Source organism: Zosterops lateralis (assembly GCF_965231275.1).
Source record: "Zosterops lateralis genome assembly, chromosome: 3".
NCBI classification, from domain to species: domain Eukaryota; kingdom Metazoa; phylum Chordata; class Aves; order Passeriformes; family Zosteropidae; genus Zosterops; species Zosterops lateralis.
The window spans coordinates 25883477-25910034 of record NC_139764.1 but is presented as its reverse complement, the minus strand read 5'-3'; the positions used below and the strand labels follow the sequence as shown (position 1 = coordinate 25910034).

The 26558-nt window shown below is 48.8% G+C and overlaps 2 protein-coding genes across 4 annotated transcripts in view; one reads left to right on the top strand and one right to left on the bottom strand.

Annotated features, from left to right (window-relative positions):
* TMEM63B (transmembrane protein 63B) overlaps positions 1–7106 on the bottom strand; it is a 48509-nt gene extending 41403 nt beyond the window's left edge. For all 3 annotated transcript variants that reach the window (XR_014589718.1, XM_083858174.1, XM_083858175.1), the window contains exon 1: positions 7061–7106. The gene's annotated coding sequence lies outside the window, so the exon portion shown is untranslated. The remainder of the gene's footprint in view (positions 1–7060) is intronic.
* A 187-nt stretch (positions 7107–7293) lies between these two features.
* MRPL14 (mitochondrial ribosomal protein L14) lies at positions 7294–17586 on the top strand. Its single transcript, XM_083856724.1, has 3 exons — positions 7294–7335; positions 14508–14594; positions 16928–17586. The coding sequence occupies exons 2-3, from the start codon at positions 14521–14523 to the stop codon at positions 17292–17294; spliced, it is 441 nt and encodes a 146-aa protein (XP_083712850.1). The 5' UTR covers positions 7294–7335; positions 14508–14520; the 3' UTR covers positions 17295–17586.
* The last annotated feature ends 8972 nt before the right edge of the window (positions 17587–26558 follow it).

Here is a 26558-nt window from a genome sequence, read left to right as displayed (position 1 = left end):
GAGAATGGGCATAGGTTTGTCAGGGCATCACCCTACATAAGCTGGGGCCAGGTAAGTGCTTTGTTTTACTGGAGCTGTCTCCTCATAAGGTAGAGGAGTCTCAACAAAAGGCTTTAGATACTAAGGAGCAACAAAAAAAAAAAACCAGGGAACAGAGGGCCACTGAAAAAGTAACAGGCAAAGAGCTCCTCATATGCAAGAGGGGAAGGAAGAGCTGGCTGCACAGCTCTGAAGGTGACTGGAGTCCCAGCATCTCACCACAGGTTTTTTTGGCCCCTCTTCATAGCCTGGCATTTCTACTCTACCAACCTAATGATGCACAGTCGTAAGATATGTTATGCTTAGGCAGGATAACCAAGCCTCACCTTCATCTTTTCCTTGAGTAGATAAGCAGATTTATCTCTTTATGTTTCTCACCACAAATCTATCTCTTCAGGCCTCAGAATAATACTGAAACTTTTCTGCATTCTCTTCAATTTTTCAGCAGCCTTTTCTGAGCATCAACACTCAGGATTTAGACAGCATATTTTACCATCAATCTCCCCAGCATCATTTACAGCAGTAGTCTCATTCTTAGAGCCACTCATTGCTGCCTTTCCAGATGTAAAATGTTTCATACAACTGCCAGGTTTGAAGGGGCCTTAACAGTCATCTATCAAGATTCTTTACGTGAGCCACAGCCAGTTGCAAGTCACCCAGATCTACAGACTTAAAGCTAATTTCTTCTAAAACTAACATATACACCCCAATTTCCCCAAAAGGCCTTCAAGACAAGCCTCCATTTCTGCTTCACTATCCTAGCTGATATTACAGGGAATCATAAAGTCTGAACTCCCTAAATACAGTTAAAGTGACTTCCTGCCCCATCTTCATCACAACTAGTCTTCTAAAAACATACACTGCTGTACATTCTAAAAGACCATGAAGTTCCCTCCTCCACCTTTTCTTACTCAGGCTACACAGCCCTTCTCACAGTTCTTCTCATCCTTCCACCCACACCATATTTCTAAAGACCTTAATTTCTATTGCTTTGCTGGATAGTCTCTTGTTTGCGCACATCCTTCTCCAAGAGCTGCATCTATACCTGAGCCTGGCCCTTCAGCAACACCTCATCTCTGTTCAGGAGAGCACTAATTGCTTCCTGCACCTTAGAGGTGTCACTCCTTACACAGCCTGGCACAAGGCTTTCTTTGTGTTCTTCTGCTCCCTAGAAGAGCACTAATCCTCAATTCCCAAATTCTGGCAATACCAATATCTTCCCCAGTCTGCCTAGCTAGGGTCTCTTTATCAGATAGAAACTCTTTTGAATACGGCTTTGCCATTAGTTGAGGGTGCACATGGGGCATGCTTCCTATCTCCTGCCCCTTCCTCCTTTGTTTACAAGGCTTACACTTGGGTCAGTGGCACAGGCTGACTTCAGATCTATTACAGCCATCGCCCCCGCTCAGCTGAGAGGCAGGACATCCTCCAGGGCAGGGGTGTTGACCAACTTGATGCACTACGTTCCAGACAAATGGATGCTGGTGATTTTTAACTGGCATATGCTCCCATCTCCCTAACAGAATAAACACTAGCTGTTTATTCTAGTTTATTAACACAGGCTGGATGTAATTGCACTCTTTTCTCATTTTTCAAGGGATCAAACCTTGGACTGTCCCTTCACCAGATGTTTTCTCTGGTGGCTGCTCAGTATGCAAAAGGTGCCTTAGTCTGGAAGTACTTTCAAGGAAATTTCATAAGGCTTTGCCCATATGACCACGTCTAATTTACCAAAGTAGTCTTGTTACCTGTTCTGATTTGTGCTTGGATTTGCTTTTTAAAATTAACTCATCACCCCTGATCTTCTTTGCAAGGTGAAGACAAAGCTCTTACTGTCACATTTTATTTGTTCCTCTTTTCTATGCTTGCAGGAGCTAAGTCTTTCTATCCAAGAGCTGCATCAGCTCCTTCTGCCCTAGCTGAGAGTTCACACCAAGTTTCACATCCACCGCAAACCCAGTTCCTTCCTCCCAGATTTATAACTGTGTGACTAATGCCAACCCAAGCTGCCTTTTCTGTGTTGTGAGTAATAGCGAGTCCTTGGGCAGCAACCGCAGCTCAGCGGACACACAACAATCATTCATTTCCAGGTCTGTGCCTCAAGCACGGAGTTAGGGCCCAGGAAAACCAAACCACCCACTTGTCTATGCAGACATCCCCAAGATATCAGCTTTACCAGCGTCACCTGAGAGCCTCCAAAACTAAATGGCTTCACACAAATAGACTGTAGGCCATAAGCACAAGGAGATGAAGAATGAATCCCTTTTAAGATCTTCCTTGGGACCCAAAGGCACTACATTTTTGTCTCAAGAGCACAAGTATCCTGAGGCCATCTTCAGATACCCTCCCCAGTCTGTGTCACTGCTAGGTGCTCTCTGTCCTCCAGCAGAAAACATCAGATGTGATGTGAGACCTGCACAGAAACCTGAGAGAGCATTGCTTGGGAAGGGAGTGTCAAAGCAAGCAACTTCTCTGCACAAAAAGCCACAGGGGTGCAGAGGCGATGAGCACACCCAGGGAAGGGATACGGAAAGCTCTGGGGACATACAGTCCTTCCAGGGAGTGAGAGGGAACAGACACACAGGAAAGGTCTGCAACAGTCACTCTTCCAGACAGAGAAAGGCAAGGATGTTTTTCAGCTTGCTGCTCAGAGGTAGTATGGCTGTGGTGCTTCAGGAAAGGAATAACTGAACACACTGAAAACACGCAGCATGAATCCTGCCTGTGACTGCTCTCTCCTGTGCTGATACAATGTGTCACCTTTCTTATACACAGTTATTTAAGAGATCCAGCCCTTTCTTTCATGCAACAGCACAAATGGCCAACGGAAATGGGAATCTTCAAAACCTTGCTTTAAGCCAGACCTGTACTACCAACAGCCAATTTCTCTGGGCAAAAACAGCATGCATAAAAGGAGAGCTCTTGCTTTTCCCACCACAATAACCATGTGGGCAGAGGCTGCTGGCATCAAGAGCTAGACCAAAGCACATCAAGAACTGGAGACATTGCTCAGATGTAGTGGGCTATGCCAGCAGGATACCTATCTTGCCCATATAAACTGTGTAGCCACTCCAAGAGTTTGGCCTCACAAGAGCTTTGGGATACCAGGAAACTGTTTCCATTCCTCAACCTGTCTTTAAGAAGCAGTAAAGGAAGGGAAGTGAACACAGAAGAGGGAGGATGACAGGCAGGCAATTTCAACATGCAAGAGACAGGGAGAACAGAGGCCTTTCCAGGACTGCTTAGCAATCATGTGCAAGGAATAGGTATCATGCAACCATAACCCTGTAAAAAGGGCAGTGAGCGCTGTGCAGAGAAACACAGAGAAAGGGCTCTGCATCTCTCAGAGCAAGCCAGCCTCAGGCTTCCTGCAGCTAATCTGTATTTGGAGCAGAGGGCAGACACCCAGCTCCATGCTGGAAGGACATGAAGTGAGAAGGCAGTGCCAACCACAGGCCTGCAGGCTCAAAGAAAAGCCATTTTATACCACAAGACTTTGCTCTACAAGCTTGGCAGCAACTTCATGAATCTCACCCTCTCTCTGTCGCAAGATGTGTACATACATATGCATTTCTTTCTCATTCCTTGACTTTTACTATTCTCCTTTTAACCAACTTTCTAGGCAGTGCATCAGGCCTGCCCCCAACTCACTACCGTGGACAAGCCAGAATGCTTCTGACAGACGAAGGCTGCAGGCAGAGAAGTGTTTCCTAAAAAGGCCAGACTCAAGGCAGGTCCTGCACACATCAACTTGCCCTATGGATAGGAAGGTGAGGAGTCCTTCCCAGCAAGAGTCTGAACAGTACAGGGCACAGGAAAGAGGACAAGGACTGAAGCTCCAGGCAGCAGGCACTCCCACAATGAAGACAGAACCATCTTCAGACAGGCCACTTGTCCTATGGTGCACTCCTTTGGAACTTGAGCATCAGGACCAGCAAGACACTTGCTAAGATCAAAGTGGCAGAGGGACACAGGGACCCTCACCTCTCTCCCTTCCTAGAAACCTGCATTTCAGTTTCCAGCTCAGCCTGCATGCAAGCTTGAAGCTCCTCAGGCTCATTACCAGAGCCAGGAGGAAGAACAGACAGCTGTATTGAGATCAGACATAGCCAAACCTTCCCCTGACTCAGTCAGTATCTCAGAGGCCATGGCCCATTCAAGGCTCTGCCCTTCCCTGTCCCCAGCACCTCCTGAGCCATCAGGAAAGACCTGAGACCCTGCAGAGCCATTCAGGCAGTAGGAAATCTGCCCCTTTGCTTTGAGGCTCCAAGCAGGGCCTCTGCCTCCTTGTGTGAAAGGCAGTGTGGAGAAGAGGCAGCAGGCTGGCACACTGGCCATTCCCTGCAGGAGCTGCCAGATGATGGGGGGTGGGGGTGTGCATCTGCAGGGCTCGACACCGTGGGTACCCTGCAAGCTCTCAGTGGCAGGAGGCAGCAGGGAAGGAGCAGCCTAAGGGATTGTCACCAAGAATTTCTTGGTTCCCACCCTCTGGAAAGCAGCTAGATTAAAAAAGCCTTTATGGTCCTGTCATTCAAGGACATGGAGACAAACTCCATTTTCCAAACATTCCCATCATCTTGTCTCATCTGTGCATCACAAAAAGCCCCGGGGAAGATCCGGTCCCAGCCTTCAGCAAGCCTTATCATCCTTGCCCATCCCTACCCACGGCAGAGCTCTCAGATGCTTTGATATGCAAATCAGCCCCAGGATCCATAACCAGCGCTGTCTGCAATTAACAGCGCGCACGGAGTATCCTACAGCCAGGGCCTCCTCCCTCCCCGAGCACCGCACGGCTGCGCAGCCTTCGCGTCAGATGACAAAGGTCCCGACTGTCTTCGGTGGGAGCGGGAGGTGCTGCCTGCAGCCCCGGGATTGTCCGCACACGGCCTCGCCCCGGCCGCCAGGACGGAGATGGGGCACTCGGAGAAAGGATACGGGCTGGGGCTGCACCTCAGATGGGTGCGGATGGGCGGGTGGCGGCAGAGATGCTGCGGGGCTCCCACTGAACGGAGCCTCTGGCAAAGCGTAATGAGCAACAGACAAAGAACAGGGCCTGGGCACTGCCAGCTCTCAGGCTTTTATTGATAACCTCAAGCTACCTGGGATTCTCTGCAAGTTATAGTTCCCAGAATGAAGAGATTTTGTGAAGATTTTTTTTCCCCCACGTAAACAATATAAAAATCCCTCCAAGCAAGTTCCGAGCCCACTTCATTACTGCAGAAGGCTGATAAATATAGCCAAGGATATTTTAAGCCCAGAAAGAAAAAAAAAAAATAAATTAACCCCCCACACAAACTAGAAGCACAGCACACTCAGGATTTTTATTTTCTTGGCTCAACTCATGGCTTCAGAACACTTTGGGACAGTTGCACTGCGCTCCGGTCAAAGGGCAGGAAAACGGAGCACGGCAAAGGCTCGTGGTGATGCCTTCTTGACATGAAAGCTGACACCCTCAGAAAATACAGTAGCTTCAGTTCCTCCCAAGGTTACCAAAAACAGGAACAGACAAAAATAGAGTAAACTTAGTGCAACAAAACATACTTATGAGTCAAACCAGAGCCTCTTCCCAACCCCCTCAAAGGCATCTTCTTTGATGTTTATTTTGCTCTTACGGTATCCAGGTGGAGACTGCAGAATGGACTTCTCTCCCATAAAGAGAGTATTCCTATTACTAAAAAGCTCGGGATGAGAAAGGCCTTCCTCGGTAGAGATCAGCTAATTGCAGTCATCATTAGAAGTAATGCTTTGCTATTTCTGGCTGAATGGAGTCCTGGAGTCAGTTACGAGCCGAGTGGTCAGCTCTGCCTCTCTCAGAGGCATTAAGAGTAATAAAAGCTATTAGGGACTGTACAGTGCCATTGTTTGGAAGGGAGGGGCACTGACCCTGCCGTGCACCTGCAAAGGCTCTATCCCACACTCAGGTGGGGCATGGGCAGCACCACGCCAAAGGCACCTGAGCCAGGCAACCCTTCAGCAGCGTTGTGAGCCCGGCTAAGGGGAGGCTCCTGCCCCACAGCCCACGGCCTGCCGTGTGGTGTGCTGCCTCCAGGGAATGACAGCACGGAGCAGGATGCTTTCACAGTAACAGACAAATAAATCCAGGAGAAAGGGGACTTGTCTAGGACTATGCACAACTAAATTAGCCACCCTGAGCACACATTGATAAGCGTTTTGTTTCTAACTTCTAATACCGAGAGGAGCAAGGGAGGGAGGTGCCCAGAACCTCAAATTGCCAAAACCCCTGCTCTCCATCCAGCTGAGATCTACCAAACCTGCTGAGAACACCGGGCTGACTGCAGCCACATTGCAGATTTTTGGCGTGATGCCCCCTCCAGCAGGTAGCTACATAAAGGGTGCACTCTACGGCAGGAGGAAAAAACACGGTTTGCTGATGTAGAGGGGCTGGCGACCGAGACAAGAGCAAGAAGGGACTGCCTGGCTATCTGGCCACGGACATGATCTATATCCGACAGCCCTTTGTCAAGTATTCCAGGGGAGGAGAGACAGGGTAATATTAGAAACCCGCTCGCTATTCCCACCACCCTCGGACCATCTCTGCTGCCTCCCTGCTGCTCTCCTTCCCAGCGGTGCCCGCAGGAGCGGCGGGGGGCGGGCGGGCAGCTCTCCGCGCCCGGACACGCACAAAAGCCTCCACCGCAGGAGAGAGGGGGACCCCCGGGGTGCCAAACCCCGCTACCCAACAGCGGGCGAGGCAGGACGGCAAAGGACAGCCGCCCGGGGGGACAGAGGGAACCCCGGGAGGACAGAAGGAACCCCGGGCGGCCCAGGCCGCTCCCCGGGCGCGCCCCCGGCCCCGCTCCGCCCCAAGATGGCAGCGGCGCCCCCGGCCCGCCCCGGCCCGGCCCGGCCGCCCCCACCGCGGGCTCGGCGCAACGGCCGCGCCCGGCCCGGCCCGCCCTGCCCTCAGCACGGCCTGAGGAGCCGCCGCGGAGCCCCCCCATCCCCGCCCGCAAATCCCCTCCGGGCCCCAGCCCCCGCCCGCTGACCGGCGGCCCCTTACCCCGTGTCAAGCGCGGACGGGCTCCCTTCGAGCCAGGCCGGGCCGGGCCGGGCCGGGCGCTGCGGTACCGCGCTGCTCCCGCCGCCCTCGGCAGCGAGCGGCGACCGCTGGGCTCGGCTGAGTTCGGCTCGGTTCGGCTGCGCTCGGCTGGGCTCGGCTGCGCTCGGCTTGGGGGCGGGGCCCCGGCGGTGGGCGGGGCGCGCAGCCGCCGGCTCGCGCAGTGGCGGGGGCGGGGCCGCGGGGCCGCGCGTGCGCACGGGGGGCTGCGCCGGGCGGTAGGGCGCGCGCGCTCCACGCGGGGGGCCTGAGGGGGGGATCGGGACCGGGACCGGGACCGGGACCGGGACCGGGACCGGGACCGGGACGGGGACGGTGGGAATGCAGTGCAGTGCAGTGCAGTCCAGCACAGCGTAGCGTAGCGTAGCTCGGTACCGCAGCGCCCAGCAGGGCCGGCAGAGGGCCTGGCCCCGCCAGCCCGCTCCCTGGCTGTTTCCCGGGGCTCACAGGCCCTCACACGGCCCGGGGACCGCCCCTCTCAGCCCCCGGGCACTGCGGTTGTGCCGCTGCCGTGCTCGCCTGTGGGATCCGGGCCTTCCCTGCGCTCGGGTCCCGGCCCTGGAGGGAGCCGCTTGCAGGTGCCCCATGTGCTCTGCACAGGCCTTGAAACCTGTCAGCCCTGAGCATGGCTGGTGCTCTAGAGGGACGGAGAGAGGTTGTCCCCGAAGATGCGCCGCAGGAGTTTGGGTGCCCCTGGAGCGGCAGGCGGCGCGGCAGTGGGTGGTGACACCGCGCCAAAGCAGCTGAGGCTGCAGCCTTGGTGTCGCTCCCGCTGGACTGCATGTCCTGCCTCTGCAGTGTGGCCTGGGGGAGAGCAAAAACACTCTTCTGGAGTTCCTGCGTGTTCAGAGAGTTTCTCAGCTCAGAATTTGTCTGGGGCTGCGATGCTGGGGTTAGGCTTTTGTGGGTGTGAGTAGTCATGCAGCAAAGTTGGACCGAAATTCCTGTGTCCTGACAAGTGTGGCATTTACTCACGTGTGTCATGGGGACTCGGGAAGTGTGGGCGCCAGTCTGTGCTCTCTTGGTTATTCTCCAGAAACCTCTTTTGGAGGTCTAGTGAGTAAGGGGAGGCAATTGGGGGAAAAGACAGTATGACATTTCTTAAAAGCATGAATAACTTAATCTTGGTAGTAAAAACAGGTGGGCAAGCCAGCCTTTTTAACAGCAGGACACAGATGCTCATGTGAGCTCTGTTGGCTTTTCTATTTCTAGAGCTCTCCATGCTTGCCTGAAAGGGTCTCGTTTGGAAGGAGAGAGGCTGAGTTAGGGGAAGTTTCTGAGTGAGAAATGAGGCTTATGCCACCAAAGCTGTACTGCCTTGCGATGTGAGCATGCCTTTGTCTCCAGGTCATGTTTCTCTTAATCCCGAATTCTGACAGCATTAGGCATCCTTTTCTGGTACAGCTTTATCAGGAAGATCTAGAGCCACTATTGTTTTTTGTTCTGTGAACAACTAGCCCAGGTCAGTTGTTCCTGACCTTTTTTCATGGTCAAGGCATAGCTATACACCTTCTCTTCCTTCTTGTTTGTGTTCTCCTTGCCACAGCTCCCCCAAGCGTGGTTACTGCTGTCTGGGTTTTGATTGCACCTTACTGGTTGGGCCTGGCCACCCAGGTCAGGGCTGGGAACCAAATCTGGTCTTGTGGCTTTCCACCATTGTCTTGCCCTAGACCTCAATACTTCTGAAACCAGTAAAGAGACATTTAAGAGGTGATAGCAGTGTAAAATTGCAATTGTGTGGGCAGTTCTCTGAATTCACATGTAATTCCCAAAAGGCAGAAACAGGAGAGGGACCTTTCTTAGCTTCACCTCAGACCCCACAGGCCCACCAGAGAGAACTGGGGCTAATCCAGTACCTGCTCTGCTGCTCATTTCCTTTTACTTCACACAGATAGTTGTCCTCTCTGTAGCTTAATTTTCTGCTGGTGCACTGGGAATAACCCCTCCCACTTTTAGTACAGTGAATGTAAATATGAATATATGGGATGATTTTAGGTGTTTGGATATCAGAACAATAAGTACCATAAGTACTTAAGAGTTGTGACTTCTGGATACTTAAAATGTCAAAAATAAGTTTTATTTTAAAAGTATGCAGCTCTTTTGTTATCTGCCCTTCCTGATCGTGGTCTGGAACATGAGGTTCGTGTGTTTGCCTTCAAAATTCTTAACAGATGTACCTGTAATGAGTTTTTGTTGGTAACTTGGATCAGTAAATATCCTGTTTAATAGCTAATCCTATTCATAAACAGATTTAAAAACACTTAATTCCTCTTTGTGGATGCTGGCTTTTTTGCCTGTCATTAAGGTAAAACCAGTTATGTCTTGGTAATGAATATCTTGTGTATTTTTAACGCACGAAGCCCTTAATCACATTGTTTCCTTTCTGAGGCGAGCTGTGAATGGATTGAGTCCCGTAGTTCACAGCTGGCTCCTGCAGCTCACTGTGGCAGACCTATAAATAGACCCGCAGTGGCAGAGTAGGGGTTTAGGCATTTGCGTTGAGTGTACTGTCTTGGGTTTATTTCCTGTGTTTTAATGATGGATGACAGATGCAGTTCAAATCCTTACGGTGCCTGGAGCATGTCTGGTTTGATCTTTTGAAAGAATAAAGGTGAGGTTGGTCCCCGCTGTTTGACTGTGCAGATCAGGGCACTGCTATAAAAGTGAAGAATATTTTTATCTGGGTTTTTTTGGCTTTGACAGCAGGTTTTGGGTAGTTGGCCTCAGCATTTGCTTTGCAACATCCATTGGTTTTCCATGGGGCCTGTCTGTGTGAATGAGTTGCCAACAGAAAGAAGGAAAAGCTGAAGGATTATGGAATTACAGATTTTGGGAATATAGGGAGGAAGGGTTAGTTCCAAAACTTGTGATTAAAAGGAAAGTACTACTGGATTGCCAGGTAACAGCATTCTTTAAAATTACATTTACTCCAGGAGGCAGGCAAGGTAAGAATGGTGCCTTGACTGTCTTCTAGGGTATAGACCACTATTAAGGACTTGGCCAGAGCTGTTTCATTGGCTTCTGAAGTGTTGAGATGCAAGCCTTTTCAGCTCTCATTAGTAGAGCAGATTCATGCAGACCATTCTTGGGAAGCACACCAGTGTTTTTGCTGAAATGACAAGAGATAATTTTCTTGTCCAAATCTCCTGGTGTTTGTTTGGAGATACTGTCATCATGTAAGTCCGGCTTAGCAGTGGGAGAAATCCCAGTCTTGTGTTGTGCCACATTCTGTTGCAGCAGTGTTTGTGTGCCTTTAGGTTGAGCTGGATCAAGAAACTGAGCTAGCTGAGAACTGACTGATTTACATAAGTGCTAAAGCCAGCATAAGGGAGGTGATGGAAGTGTGTGTTGGGAGGACACCGGGCTTCCTTTCTTGGTGCTGTGTGCCCTGATGTTCACTCAAAGTGAATATGTAATCCTGTCTTCCTTGTCTGGCATATATCTGGCTCTGTGTCAGTTCCTTGAGGTGGTCTACTCGTGTTTGTACGCATTTGGTAAAAACACTGTGCATATATTTTTTGTGTTTTCCAATTTTATTAGCTGGGGTGAAACTTACCAGAATTTCTCTGTTCGAAAGCCACTCAAGATTGCAGTAAATACATGTTAGTTCTTTAATATCAAGGAAAACCACTGAAGGTGATAGCTAGAGCACTTGAAAATGGTGCAGTGGGTAAATAACTTCCAGACGTTTATAACTGGTGAAGAGTTTCTTTGTTGAGAAGTGTTGGAATTTTATGTCGGTCTTTTGCATTGAATGGGGTAAATCTGAAGGGCCCTTGAGAAGAGTATTTGCAGTAGCAGGTTATTGCATGCTCAAAAGTAATTCAGTGAAGTAGAAATAGGGTCATTTTAGTGAATATTGGATTAACAAATTCCTCACCCGTTTCTGAATGCTACTTTGAACTCTTGTCTGAGGTCTGTGATGACTTTTAACAGATCTGTGGAGAGGGGCAAGGTGTCTCTGTGACTGTGATGTTCATGAGATGTAGCCACTACTAGAAGTTAGGGGCAACAGGGTAGAAACAGCAAGAGATTCCTCTGCATGGTTCTTTATTGCTGCTTTGGTGCAGCTGTGAGTGGTCAATGTAATATCAACAGTTGCCTTTGTGTTGGGCCTCTCATTTTAGGATAGTGTCTGTTTAAAATCTGCTCTTGCCTAGTGTAAAAAACTTGGAAATTAATCTAACTTAAGCAGGAGATTGGACTAGATGACCTCCAAAAGTCCCTTCAAAGACAAATACTTGGTCAGGAGTGTATTAGTGACTAAGTACTAAGCAAGTGGTGGTCTTTTTCTTGTCCAGGATATTTTGGAGTGCACTCCTGCCTGTATCAGTTGGGCAGTGCCAATGGCAGACTTCTGGGAATTCCTATGAATTTTCCTGTGCTTGAAGGTTATGGGGTTACTCTTCCCATACACCTGTGAGCACTGAAACCTGGTGACCTGGGGAGAGCCAGAAGCAAATTTGGATCGTATGCATTCCTGTGCCTAAGTGCAGCTTCCTCTGAGCCTTTTTAAGTTGGTGTGAGGCAGCATGTGCTGGGAAGGAGAAAAGTGCTGGGGGCTCTGGGGCTGATGGCTGTCATCAGTTTCCAGCAGCTCTTCAATTTTGGCACCAACTCAGAGTGTCCATGTGGCAGCACCAAGTGTGGCAGAGTGAATGGCTTCTGTGCCCTTCGAAGTTCAGTTGTTTAGTAATTAGCAGCTCCACAGGGGGAAACTGAGGGCAGGAGAGATGAAGTTCACAGCCACAGAGGGATCAAATTGGGACTGGGTCTGGTTGAGGAGCACCTGGAGACAGACCCAGACTATTGGCTGTTCCTTTCTAGAAAGGAAACTGGCATGTTACAATAGCTGAAGTTGTGATTCACTCTGTGAACACACTTGCACCCTTGAATGCTGTTCTTCATGCCATAGATGCATTCTTCTTTTCCTTCCACCCTGAACCCTCATACTAATTGGAAACATCCCCCCTGTTTACTCAGTTGCTAACAGGATGCTTCATACCAAATAATCAATCATGAAAAATTTCTTAGCTTGTGACACCTCTTAATGTGCTGAGGAATAATTCTTAGCTAAGAAGGGGGTACTGAGTCATCTGGAAAAATAAACAGTCCTTGGACACTTAATGCTGTTGATGCTTCCGCTAGTAGTTTTGTAACCTCAAACCTTCGCTGCTGCCACGGGGTAGAAACAAACAGTGACTTCTCCCAGGAGCAATGAGTGAGTTCAGCATTTAGGCAGCACTATAGCACATTTTCATGTGCTTTAAGCACATCTGGCTATGCTGGTCCTGATGCTGCTGTCCCTTTGACAGCAGGCAGAGCCTACACCTGTGCCTGCCTTGTCATGAGCCTGCAGACCTCTCCTATTGGTCTTACGTCACGGTGAGGATGAGCAAACACACCTTCTCCAGCCTGCTAGGAAATAGAGATAGGGGTGACAGTGTTATCTGAACTCCTCAAGAAGTGTCCATGAATGACAATAGTGAGGCCAACTTGCTGCTGCTTGTTTGGGTTTTGTAGAGGGATCCAAAGGCTCCTTGTGATTCTGGAGGAAGTAGGAGCATTATTACCCGCCAAGTCTGAATTTCACATGGGGAGACAGCACACCCATGGGCAGAACAGGACACAGGCAGATGGTGGGTTTAAAGCAAATCAGCGTAGTTGAACTTGACTAGAAATCTGAGCAGCAGTAAGGCCAGGTATTGGACCTTGATTGCCAGCAGCACTGTAAATGCAACAGTGCCTTGCTGTCATTGAGATCACACAGCTAGGTAATGACATAAACACAATCTTTTTGTAGTCTCATTTCAGAGAGAAGAAAATACAGGCAAGCCCTCAACCCATTTGTTGATCATCTGCCCCACAGAAAAGTGGCACTTTTTTTTTTTTTTTTTTTTTTTTTTTATAAACAAATATAAGCTTTGGCTCTTGCTCTTCTCTTCCAAACTTGCCTGTATGACAGAGTTGGTTTGCCACCTGTGCTTTGCTCAGGTAGTACCACTCAAAATTGTTGTGGTGCATGTGTCCTGTGCTTCTCATTGTGCTCTCAGGTAACGCTGTGTAGAACAACTGCAAACTATAAAACTTACATACGTCCCCAAGTAATCAAACACATTGGAGAAAAAAAAGTAATAAAAGAGGGAGTGAAGTTTTAGGTTGGGCTTTACTTGGTTGTAATAAGAGCTGTGGCATTGTCTGTCGGAAGGTTCTCTGGTTATTTTTTCCCCCTAGAGAAGCTAACTCATTTTTGTTTTTAAAAGTTTAAAAAATGGCTTTACAGTGTTACTATAGTTTGGCCCAAAACTCATCAGAACTGTCAGAGAGAGAGATGAGGTCAATGGATTTTTAGTGTTTGCTTTAGAAAGGAGAGAAGCAGAGCACACGTTGGTTACACTGCCAAGGTCACAGCAAGCAGTGTCACATGGTAGTAGTTGCAGTCAGGTGGAAAGTCTTAGCTGTACCTGAGCTGGCCTGAAAGAGGACTGGCTCTAGGTCTGTGTTGTTTCCTCCCTTCACTTGGATCTGCCGGCATAACCACCTGGGTCATCACTCCCTTAATGATGTTTGGGAAAGTGATGAGGATTCAGATAAGCCTTTGTGACTGCCCACGCAAGCTGGTCCCCATCAGTCTGACAGAATGAGGTTAGGGAACCGCCATAGATGTAGGCAGGGAAGAGGGTGTGGTTCTCAGTCAGAGGTTATCCTTGTAACCCAGCTCTGCTGCATCAGGGTGGTGTACCGTGTACAGCAGCATTGAGACAGCACTGTAAAGGTACAGAGAACTCTTTTCTCTGGGCAGACTGAACAGGGCAGGACTGGCAGTGGTGTAACTGTGGTCTATAAACAGGCTGCTTAACACACCTTTGTATACTAAGAGAGAGCATGCCCTCACCAATGGACCTCTGATTTGTTTCTTGTTTCTGGAACATTGTTTCCTGAACCTGTGATACAGCTGCCAGTCTGTAGGTTATTTGGCCTTTTGCTTGGTCTTATAAGTAACCTTGGTAGCTTATACAAGTAGCCATGATGGCTTTTATTGGGCACTGCAGCCTCTAAAACCAGTTTACACCTGAAATTCTCAATTCTTGTTCCATGATTCACAATGCACACAGAAGGGCCCTTACCTCTGTGTGCAGGAAACTGCAATGCAGTGATACTGAATCCAGCTTTGTAGTTTATGTGTCTGAATTACATTGCCTCCTGAATTCAGGCAGGGGTTGTAGATCTGCTTGTAGCGTGCTGCAGATGCTGCTACCACTCTGTGTCCTGTGGATTGCAGCATCTAAATAGTTGCTGAGGCCCTAGTGTGTGATTCATGTAAAGGAAAGAAAGCAAACCAAATTCTGTCTGTTTTTCGACGTTAATAATTCTTTTGTTTCTTATGCAGGCTTGGTTACCAAATGGCTCTCTTGAATAGACGTCTTGGTTTACCTTTAACCCATCTAACCAGTGCTGTGATCCTACGACAGTTCAGGTAACTTTCAAATTTTGCTTTTGCTTTCTTCAGAATGTTTCACGATTGAATGAGAGGCTGTTAAATCGATCAAGAATAAGATAAACATTTGTAATTCAAAAGGGTAATTAAAAAAGAAATTAAAAAGAAAGAAAAAAAAAATAAAAAAAGAAAAATTAAACCCAAAATCTCACAGTTGTCCTTTCATAGGTTGAAAAGTGAGCCCAGATACTCCATTTGTAGGTTCCTGGCAGTCTGAACTCTGCGTTTTCATACATGTGTAAGGAGGCTTTTAGGCCTTTGACAGCGATACGTGAGCCTGCAAGCAGAAGTTGAAAATGTCTGTGTTTCTCATGCAAGTGCAAAAAACCCAATAGCAAGCCCCAGCTGATGGAGAACCAATTACACTGCTTAAAATTATTCAAGTTATTTAGAATAAAAATAATCTCAAAAAATATGTTCTCATACTTTACAGTGTCTATTTGGTTATTTTTCTTTTGTTTCCTGTTCCAGGCTCTTGGCAGATTTATGGACTTCACATTTTACAATGCTTTGCACAAAGTTTAGAGCTTAATCTCACAGTACACTCTGTCAATCTGGGGAATCTCTATAACTCTTTGAAGGGTCAGGGCTTCAGTTTAAAGGATGAGAATAGTCATTCCCAGGACTGTGGTCTGAGAGGGGATTAAGACAATGCTTAGGGCTGGGTTTTTTATGATAGTTCTGGGAACTATTCAGAGGAGATATCCAGGTCTTCCCACCTTTCTCTGTATGTGAGCTGCACAAGAGCTTTGGCCAATATACATTTAAAGCATATATGATTGACAATGAGAGGGAGGTGAAGTCTAGTCCATAAAGGTGAGCAGGACTTAAAAAATCTTAATGGGGAGACCTTTTCTTTGTGGGGTGTTGCTCCAAGACTGGCAGAACTGAAGAAAAAAAGGGAAAGAAAAAGTTCTCCCAGTGCAGTTATTCTTGTGTAGTGGTTCCTGGACAGTCACATTTATATCTGTTTGCTACTGCTGTGTTGTACACTTGGTCCCACCGAGGTTCTCCCTGCTCCTTCCTGTGACAACACTTACCTTTTTCAGCCTCCTCCCTTCTGCTTTCCCTTTTGTGTGGCCACAGATGGTGGGCAGAGGAGAGAGTGTGGTGTACTGCAATCCCTACCAGAGAATGGGATGCAAGAGGGTGGCTGCTTGCAGAGATTACTGACTTTTGAGAGAGAGAGAGAGGAAAACTAAATCTGCTATGGGAAACAGATCTTGAAAGGCAGTGCTTGACCTCTGGAGCAGTTGGACTAATGCATACTGACTCTGCTGCCTTCCTTCACCATGTTTAAAAGTACCTGCTTCAACTGATATCCATCCACACCACATTTGGTGTGCATGCTTATCTTTTAGGTAGCTTTGCAAATACAAGCCCTTCTTCTTCAAGAAGGGATGATGGTCCCTATGTACTTCACACACTTCTGAAAAACAAGATGAATGGTTAGAAAGCTTCCATATACTGTCACTGAGTAATTCAGCTGGCAGCAGGTTGGCATTTCTGCAGCTCTGGCCAGAATGTTTCTAGTAGTTCACTGCAAAACAGTTGTTTAGCAGCAGAAAGGATCTTCCAATGGTCTGTGTTTGGGTGTCCTTCAAAGGAAGGCAACAAATCACTTGAGTTTGAGCTCACTGAATATATTCAGAGTCAGACCTAACAACTTAGTATTGTTCAGTTTATTTATGTTGTTTCTTACTCCTGCAAAGCAAGCATACAGAAGAGATTGTGTCTCTCTGGATTCCTTCCACATGGGGAAGGTGGTGATCTCTTAGATTCTAGCTGGGGACAGCTTAGCGCAGCCGCAGTAGGACCTCAGAAGTCTCACTGAGAGCAAAAAAACTGTGAAACTCACAGACTTCAGTGAAGGGAAGGTTGGTTCAAAGAATTCCTTAGTGCTGGGGACTGTGTGCAAGATTGGAAGAGCCTGACTTGAGTCTTAGCTTCTGCAGGCTGTTTGAAACGGAAGTGAGTGCTTTTTTTTACTTGTAGATTGAAGCTGGATTATCTGCAGTTGCTAAAAAGCTCATGATATGCAAGCCACTCTTCATGCCGTCTTTTAGTTTTCTTTCGGAGTAGAAAGGTCATTTTATATTTGACATTTAGTAAAGAGTGTGCAAAGCCCAAAGCAGCATCTGGCTTTCAAAGAGCACATTGAATGCAGTCAGTGTGTCACCCATATGGTATATATTTGTTACTGGCGCCTTCCGAGTGGCTTGTGTAATGACAAGATTCTGTGCTGGGTTTGCCTTTGCTCCCCGAGGATTATTGAGGAGATCTGTCTCTCATTCTCTCCTGTCTTTTGGCAGCATCACTGGAGCGTGCCGAGCAATACAGAAACTAACCCGTGTGCGAGTGGTGGACAACAGCACCTTGGGGAACACGCCGTACCACCGGCCACCAAAATGTATCCACGTGTATAACAAGACTGGCGTGGGCAAAGTGGGAGACAAGATCCTTCTGGCTATCAAAGGAGAAAAGAAGAAGGCTTTAATTGTAGGGCACAAGATGCCTGGCCCCACTATGACGCCTAGATTTGATTCCAACAATGTGGTACTCATAGAAGATAATGGAAATCCAATAGGGACGAGAATAAAAACACCAATTCCCTATACACTGCGAAGAAGAGAAGGCGAGTTCTCCAAAGTATTGGCCATTGCCCGCAACTTTGTATGAACACTAAGAGAAGTCTTCAGCAATCCTTTTATATCCATTCATACAATAGCTGTTCCTTGGTCCTGTTCCAGAAACTGGTAAAACATGAAAAAGCTGATGTTCATCAAGAATCTCTCCTCCCTTTTAAAAATTTCAAGCAACTAATTTAAATATTGAAAGAGTTTCTTTTTCTCCAAAAGAATGTTGATTTATTTCACAGAACACCTGCAGTATGTTTGGGAAACAGTCTTTCACCCTTATCCCTCCTATGGTGTTAATCTGGTTTGTCATCATTAAAATGAGAACATGAAAATCCTTGTCCTGTATTGTTTATGCTCTCTTTTCCCTATTTCTGCCTTTTCCAGTTCCCAGAAGCAAGGCTCAGTCCCTGGCCCAGTGATACTAGGGGTCTACAAAGTGGATTCACAAGTAATAGAGTAGGAGAGATACACAATGATCTATGGGTGCTTCGGGCACATTCAATAAAAAGACTAGTTTCTGTCTTTGCCTAAGAGAAGTATTTAGGAACAGTTAGAATAAGGAGGACATGGTGGCCTGCAACGTCAGTGGTGTGTGCCTGAACAGGGCATACCAGAGATTGGGAAGCAGAAGTAGGATGGGGAGCTGAAGGGGATGAGCTGAGGTGCAGCCTATGCTCTCTACCTGACCAACCCCTGAAAATTGTGTTCTCAGATTGATGCAAGGGCTGGGTTCAGATTGAAAGATCCACAGAAAGAAGCTTCCTTTTGGACTGCTTCTTGGGGACCTTGTCAGGCATCATCTTTGGTGGGCTATTGGTGAGGCTGGCTGTTCTCTGGTTTCCTAAGCTTAGGCAAAGCAATGGGCAAATGCTGCTCTGTTCCTTTCAGGATTGGTTGGGGTCCAGGAGACAAAGAGCTGCTTATCTATGGAGCTGAGCAGAGAAACTTAGTGCTCATGGCTGGTGAAGGGACATCAGTCCTCCTAGGGACATCAGAGCACTCCTAGACATTGCAGTGCTGGAGAAGAGGGTGCAAGGGGGTGGGTGCAAGTGTGCAGGAGTTAGGCCAGTTCATCACAGGTTGGGTAACAGTCACGGATGGCTGCTCCTCACCCTTCTGCCTCTTTTTCCTGTTATGCTGGGAAAGCTCCTTATTTTGGCTCTGCATTGCCTCAGTGTGAAGATCTGAAGAGTGCAGTGCTGAGCTATCACATGCTCCAGTTACTCCTTGCAGTGTCTGCCCCATGGTCCCCACTATGAAATCCACATTGTCCCTGGAAAAAGTGAGCCCTGGATCCCCTCCAACTCTATTACTCTAGATAACACACAAAATTTTATACTATAGGTTTATTTTGAATATTAACCTTTAAGTCATGGCACTGTCCCACTAAGTAAAACTTCCCTGTGAACTCAGTTCTGTGGGAAAGCAGAATCATCTGCTGCTGGCAGCATGTTCCTTGTTTGCTGTTGTCCATGGACCGGGGATTGTTGTGTCTGCTGCTCGAAGTCCTCTGTGCCCCATGGGCATTGCCTTTAAGCCCTGGCCTTGCCTCCTCCGTAGGTGTCTGCCCAATGGCACAGCAGCAGAGCAGATGCTCGCCTGGTTGAAGTCAGTGTTTCCAGTCAATCTGAGTGCAGTCAACTTCCAGGAGGAACTTTGTGTGCTCAGAGATGTTTATGCTGTTTTTCTAAGTGGGACAGTGAGCAAACTCTGCGTGGCAGTCACAGCGATAAGTGTGACTGGCCTCCCTCCCTTGGGTGGGGTTTGCCTTGGTGCCAGAAGGGCATAGCCTGACATCTCGGACATTGCCCATCATCCATCACCTTTTTTTCATGATTTGTTTCTGGATCATATTTGGAGTAAAAAAAACCTCATGCATTTTTAGGGAAAACGTTTATGCCAGTCAATTGCTCTGTGATCTTGCTTCAGAAAACCTTTTGCAACTTTTGAAACTTCTCCAACCCTGATGAACACATAAACAAATACTTTTATAATTTTTAAATAAATCATAAGCCAATTGAAAGGTCTATCCCAGCCTTCCTGCAGACAGAAGGAGCTCAGCCTTCCTTAACATAAACGCTTTTGAGAACAGAAGAGGGAGATGCCTTCCACTAACAGTGCTGGAGAATAGAATTTGAAATAACACTTGTACATTTGAAATAATACTTTGAAATAACACATTTTGTTTCTGTGCACAGTCTGTGGGTAGAGCCAAAGTGGGGTTCACCCCAGCTGGAATACCTCATTCCTTCCTAGCTGGTTTATAACTTGTCTGAAGGGACACTTTACTATGAGATTTTTGCTTGGCAACAACACCAGCCTCAAAGCATCAACCAGCAGGACCTGGGCGCCTGCAAACAATCCCTCTTTTTCTTGTCCCGACCATAGGGGCTATGAATCTCTTATGGGATGCCAGACCCTGCTGTTTGGATATTAAACATTTCACATAGTATTTGCTAATAACTTCCCAGCATTTTGCTGAGGAAGAGGTCATGGGGAGAGGGCACAAGAGGAAGCGGGCAAGACAATGCAGCATACTTGAGATTAAAATGTGAAGTGATGCTTTAGTTCTAAGTTAACTGATACATGTGGAACTAAATCCTTAATCTCAGAGCTTAATAAGCAGACATGCAGACAGCTAAGCTAAGCATATCCCACAGTGCGTCTCCTGCAGTTTTTACCTGTCTTCCCTGATGAGGAATATAGTCTCAGAAATCCCTTGCCTATGTTGACAGCTCTGTGCTTGGCAAATTCCAGGTGCTGCCTGTAGCAGTATCTGAGGGGAAAGGGTCAGGCTTTTGGATGAGCCCATAGCCTGGTGCCACCCATCCCACTGATGTGGGCCCTGCCATGGCTGCAAGATGGTCAGCCTCTGCTGCTCTGGCTGCAGAGCCTGTGCAGGCAGGGGCAGATGGATAGGGCCTTGCCTAGGCTGATGTGGGTTCTCTAGGCTTTCCATCTTTCCCTTTGAGCAGACCCTACTTGAGGATCCTCATTTCCAGGTCCCCTCTTTTGTTTCTGCACAGGGGATAATATCTGCTTGTTCTCACCTTCCAGGCTGCGCTCTGCTCAGTTCCAAAGACTTTTGAGCAGCGAGCCAGAGCAGCTACTGGGTTTCCTGGGCTCTGGCTTGGAGCATCCTTCTTTGGAATCCACTGAGGCTTAACTCTATCCAACTGCGAGGTTTTTCCATTTGCATCCATCCTACAAGGAAAGCAGATGTGATTTCCTCTCTGTGTAGCAGTTCTTCCTGCAGGTCCTTTTCTTAAGGGATAGCTACAGGCAGGTGGAATGATTCCCTCAGACGAGAGAAGAAAAACCAAAGTGCTTCCTATCTTGGTTGCTGCCAGGTCATTCTCTCCTCTGGTCCCTGTTTATTTTTCTGCCATTAACATGATTCTGTATCATAAATGAAAAATATTTCCAGCATGACACATGCTTAGGAAGAGTTCTCTCATCTCCTGTGCAGCTTCTGGGGGAGCCGCCACCTGCTGCAAAGGGAAGGGGAAGCCAAAGGCAGAATCCTGGAGTCTTCTTGCATCATTACAAATGTGCCCTCCATTCAGTTCCAACTGGGTCCTTGGGTTAGTGTACATTGCCTTGCATTTAGATATAGGATTTGCATCAGCTGAAGCTCCCAATAGGGCGCCTATTTGCCGGTGATGGTGGGGACTTTGTGCCCAGATATTCTTCCATGGGAGTTGGGGAAGAGATGTCTTTTTCAGGCCATTCTGCATGGGTGGGGAGGGATGGCCTTTGGGAAGATGCTTGCCCATGAAAGGCATGTGATGAGGCTGGGGTCTGGAAAAAGACAGGCAAGCACTGGGGATTTACTGACCGTGAGAAGAGGTGTCCCTGAAAAGGAAGCGAGCGAGACAGATTATCCTGGAAGGATGCAGCAGGGAGCTGATGTCTTCCATCTGCTTGGAGACCGAGGCTGGGAGGCAGGCGGCCCCGTCTCGTGGCCCTGTGCCAGCAGGGTGGATGGACCCCAGAGCCGGGAGAGGCAGCTGGTGACTTTGGGGGCCGGGAGGAGGGGGAGAGAGCTGAAACCCCGGCCGAACTGGGGGTGATGCAGCCGGAGACGGGACGCCTGGCTGGGCTGGCAGGGCTGCGGGCGGTGAGCTGCACATCCCCGAGCGGGTGGCTAGATGGCAATGTGGGCGCGATGGAGTGCCCGACAGCCTGCCCCCTGCCCCGGCCAGCCCGGCCCCTGAGCCCCACCGACGGCACAAAACCATCTCCCTCGCTCAGCACCTTCCCAGCTGCCGGCCCCAGCAGGGCAGCGAAGCTCCGGCCGGCCGCGGGAAGGTTCTGGGGGGACCCAGCCTGACCTGCTCCCTCGGGAAAAGCCCCGGGAAGAGCCAGGGAACTCTGCCTTGGAACCCTTTCTCCACGGAAGGTTGCTGGGCAACCAGGGGCTGGGCAACCAGGGGCGTCAGGGTCTAGGAGGATCACTGGGAAGCTCGGTCTGCAAAGCAGCATTCTGACTCCCGTGGGGCTGGTGGCTGGTGGGGAAGAGGAGGGACAGCAGCAGGAGCTGCTCATGGATTGCAGGGGGCTGCAAAACAGGAGTCAGGGGTGGGCAGCAGGGAGGCACAGCCTGGCTCTCTTGTGAAGCCCTGAGCAAAAGAACCCCTCAGAATGCATTGTCACTCCTTGCTAGGGTCTTTCATCTAGAGGCGGATGCCAGATCTCCTTCCCTGAGGGAAAGGCATGCCGAGCCTCAGGTTTGCAGGCTGAGCAGCATTTTCCACCCAGCCGCACACAGAAGCAGTGGCAGGACCCTGCTGAGCCCTTCTGATGAGACAAGTCAGGGCTGTAATTTTTTTTAAAGTGTCTGCATCTCATCTGAATGTGGCTGTGCTGTTTAGGATTGACATGACCCAGGAAGAGGAACGAGGACAGGGAAACAGCTGGACAGTTGTTTATATCCTGTAGCTACTGTTCAAGATAGGCAAGGGCAGGGGAAGGGTGTTCATCAGGGAAACTCAATGTGCTAGACACTTGTACTGGGATATGCAGAGGGGCTAGAAGGGGCAAAGAGTTGGGAATGAGGGAAAAGGGGATGGGGTCGGCATTGCTGCTTGTGTGGTCGCTGCCCAAAGGGCTCTCCCCTGAGCACGTTAGCAACCAACTGCAGCCTTGCCAAATCATTTTCTCAGTAGTTTCTCCTGTTCTGCAGCATAAGAAATGGGGTGGTGAATGACACTGAATCTAGTCTGAATGCTGTTGCAGTGGTGGAGCCTCAAGTGAGCATGCCAGGCTGGTCAGCTTATCTCAGAACCTGTCAGGGATAGAGGATGGAAATTTTCCTAGGCCTGTCGCAGATGCACCCTCTAACAAGAAAATAGAATTGGAAAGCTCAGGAGTGTCTAGCCTGGAAAGAAGAAAGATTAATGAAGGCTCATGACAGAGGGATAAAAAAGAAGGATGTGGAGAAAACACATCAGGCACATCCATTCACTCTCTCTGGGAGTGCAGTAGAGGCCATGTTCAATCAAGCAGGCTGTCGGAGGAAATAAAATTACCTCTTTTTCATTTTTCCTTTTACTCAAAACACAAGATGCCTCATGAAATTCATTGCTCCAGGGCTTCACTGCTTAACAGGGCTCAAAATGAACCTGGATACTCACCCCCGTGCTGGCTACAGTGAGAGTGCTCAGTGTGAATAGTACACACATCCTCCCCAGAAGACTGGGAAGTGATGTGCCCAGTTATTGGGGCATAGACACCAAAGACAGGCTGTCCCTTGGGCCTTGGAAATATGACCTTGCTTTGCAAGTGTTTGGAGGCTGTAAACTCCATGAACCAAATGCAGGTCCTTAAAAATAAACATGCAAGCCCCAAGGTACGACAGGCCTAAGACAGAGCCTATGAAGGACATTCAAGGTCTTTTGGTACAAGGCTGTACCCCCTATCCCACTCACTCTCTAGCTCAAATGAGCTGCTCTTCATAGCTATGGCTATGAGTGTGGAGTGTGAGGGGCACTGGTGAGTATTCCCCGGGGTCAAGGCCAGGACATGGACAAAAATGTCTTCGTCTGATGGTCCCCAGTTGTGACTATGGCATCCCAATGTGGTTTCCCATATTAGATACAGCTCTTAGGATTAAAGGATTTGTTGCTCTAGCTTGTAAGACTGAATGCTGACTCTGGATGAAATAAATCTTCCTCACATTTCTGGAACAACATGCTGCAGGGATTGGAAGTCATGGTGGTCCCTTCTTGGCTCCAAAATGAATAATGTTTTGTGGATTGGGAGAGCAGCAGTCAAGCATTTGGGGTGGCATGTACTGCTGGGGGGCATGTTTCACCCACTACGTTCAGGGGATAGGAAGAGCTCAGGTTTTCCTTGATGTCCTGGTCCTGCCAAGCCTGGTCCTGCTCACTCCAACAGGCACCACATGTTGGGATGGGGCAGAGAGAGGTACAGTGGGGTGAGTGATGCCCAGTCCACTCTGATGGCTCAGTTGCAGTTCCCTGGAGGCACTGACAACAGCAGATCACTCTAGGTTCACCAGGGATGGCAAAAGCTGAACAGACCAGAATGTGTTTTTTACTCTTGTGCCTCAGGCCATCCCAAAGGGGGCCTTGCTGAGGGCCCTCAGGTGCTGTTTTCTCCTGACTTTTCACACTTCATTCTGAGCATCTACCTGGGATGCATGGGAGGCTTGGGATAGTGGTACCGTCTCCAGTGCAGGAGGGCCTACTACTTCTGCAGGACAAGCTTCTGGGGATTTATATTTGTGCTTGACTGGAGCAAAGACAGTGGTTTTGTGCTGCCCAGTCACCTGAGCTTTACTCCTAATCATGTTTACCTTCCTCTTCAGAACAAGGCTCAAGATTTCCCGTGGATGTCTGGAGAAGGAAAGGCTCCAGTTCACTGGTGGCAGAAAACTCTTTGCTTGGAGAAGTAGAAAGTGAGGAGAGGAGGTGGTAGGATGGTAGATGTTATCTTTACCCTTGTTTCCTGAGCCTGATGCTTGGCTCTTGGACATTCTTCCAGAGGCTCTAGACAGCTCCAGGAAGCCTGCAATCCATGTTTCCCAATGCTCACATCTGTAAAGAGCTGGTTTAACTGGCTTCACAAGTCTGACACTTTGCCTTGGCTGTGCCTTGTGGGGGACAGGAATAGGTTCCCAGCAGTGGGGTGGGCTGAGGACATGGGGACCTCCAGGGCAGCAAATGCAGCCCTGCAGAGGCAGTTCCCTCATGGAGCCTTGACAGCTCAGGCAGTGGAACCTGGAGGAGAGGGAAACTGGGCTGTCCTCCTGCCTGCAGGGGAGGATCTCCAAACACCCATCAGGCTCTGTGGGGCGCGATCCACCCTTCTCCTACTCCCTATGCTCCCTTCGCTGCTGGTGTCTCCACTTTGCCAGCCTGCCTTGCTTGCAGGAAATCTCAAGGGCAAAACACTGCCAATGCAGAGTGATGGCTGGCAGGCAGTACCTTGTGTTTCTGTGGGAAGCTGAACAAACATTAAGACTTTTAAGAATAGGGAAATGCAGCATTAATGGGATGTCCTGTGCAAATTTTGGGCCACCTGAGGCTGAGCTAAACTAGTTTCTACAACGTCCAGCTACTCCTTTGTGGGTAGTTGAAGGATGGGGAAGAGCCCTGAGAAATCCTTGGCAGATGGCAGCACAGGGCAGGGAGAGGAACTGTAGGAAGAGGGGTTCAAGTTCAGAGCAAAGGGGCTATATAACCTGGGAGGCATATGCTGAGGTTTTAGGGCAAGTATTCTATGCTGCTCTGGTGCTGTGCAAAGGCTGAGTGCTGTTGAGATATAAAGGGACTTCCACCCCAAGGGACTCCAGAGTTGGTGCACAAGCTCTGTATTTTCTGCACTTCAGCAGCCAGGCTTTTACTGACTGTGGGGACAAAAGATCCCACAGGAATTCTGCTTTTTCCTACGTGGACTAGGTGGGATGGGTAGGGGCTGTTTATCATGTCTAGGAATTATAGTTACCTTGTTTATGGTAGGGATGCTATTGTAACCCTTTGAACAACGCTATACAGAACTAGACCAACAATTTGGTCCTTGGGGGAATGTCTGAAGTACAGTCATGCTGAGAGAGGTGCAGACCAAACCTGGGCTGTGTTCATGGCTCCAAAATCTGACACTTTGTTATGGGGTGATCAGTGGATTTTAGCATGCAAGTGAGACTGGTGTTTGCTTTTCTTTCTCCATCTCTCAGCCCACCCCTTACCTTAGTTGCTGTCTTGTGCCCATCCCATTCAGCAATGAATACACTCAAACCAGGCCCACGCACTGGTGGGACAAGCCCATATGATTACCCAGTCCTTTCCTGTATATGCCTCTCATCTCTGATTTCACCAGGCTGTGCCTCTAGCCCACCCTATTCTTTCCCCCTCCAAACCACCTGTATTTAAGGGGCCATTCAGGCAATAATCCAAGTCTGATGTTTCCTATGCCCTCCGCTTGAGATGCACCAGATTTCATGACAATCTGAGGAAGGGGTTACATTGCAGAGCATACACTAATGCATATACTTTAGCCATGGGCTCTCTGGTCCCAGGGAAGGCAGCAGGAGTGCTGTGCTGCAGTGTCCCCACCAGTGTTGCAGACCTGCAGCAAGGCTCCCAGGTCCTAGCTGACTCAGTTTCACACACCTGGCACTGAACGTGAGGGGTGGGTAACTTAGCTAGGGCTGACAATCTCCTCAGCCTGGAGGCTGAGTTTATTGACCCAGTACCTGTAAGGTCAAGTGCTTACCTGGTGGTGTAATGCAGCAGCACCTCACTGGCAACACAGCCCCCCAGCCTTGCCCAAGTACTGCCTCCAGGCACTATTCACTGGCCTGCCTTTTTAATTAAAAGAATACAGGAGTTTGAATGGGCTTTGAGTTGACTTTCTTCTGAGTCTCAGCCTGGCTTGGTGCTGGCCTCAGAGGTGCTGAGGTCTGTTGGGGCTGTGGCAGCCTGTGGCTCAGCTGCATTGAGACATCAAACTTGAGCCGAAAGCCCCTGGTGCCATGCAGAAGGGTTAACAGTCTGCTTGCTCCCTCTGTGCTTCAGAGAGCTTTGTTCATTGGAGTATTAAATTCCACAGCTGTAAATAATCTGCAGCAGGAGAGATTATCAAGACCTTGGGAAGAAGCAGCTTTTATTAATAAGATCAGTTCTCCCTGCGAAGCATCACGTAGTCGCTCTCCACCCTTTCCTTGCTGTCTCACCAGGCATTGCCAAGGTCCAGTGCCATCATTTCCCCACCTCCATCCTTTGCCACCCATCCTCCTGCCATGCTCCTTCTGTCTTCCTGTTGCTGATCAGTAAATATG

Coding starts and splice junctions, on each gene's coding strand:
- MRPL14 (XM_083856724.1), top strand. CDS start 14,521: ATGGCTCTCTTGAATAGACGTCTTGGTTTACCTTTAACCCATCTAACC. Junction 14,595..16,927: donor GTGATCCTACGACAGTTCAG/GTAACTTTCAAA, acceptor GTCTTTTGGCAG/CATCACTGGAGCGTGCCGAG.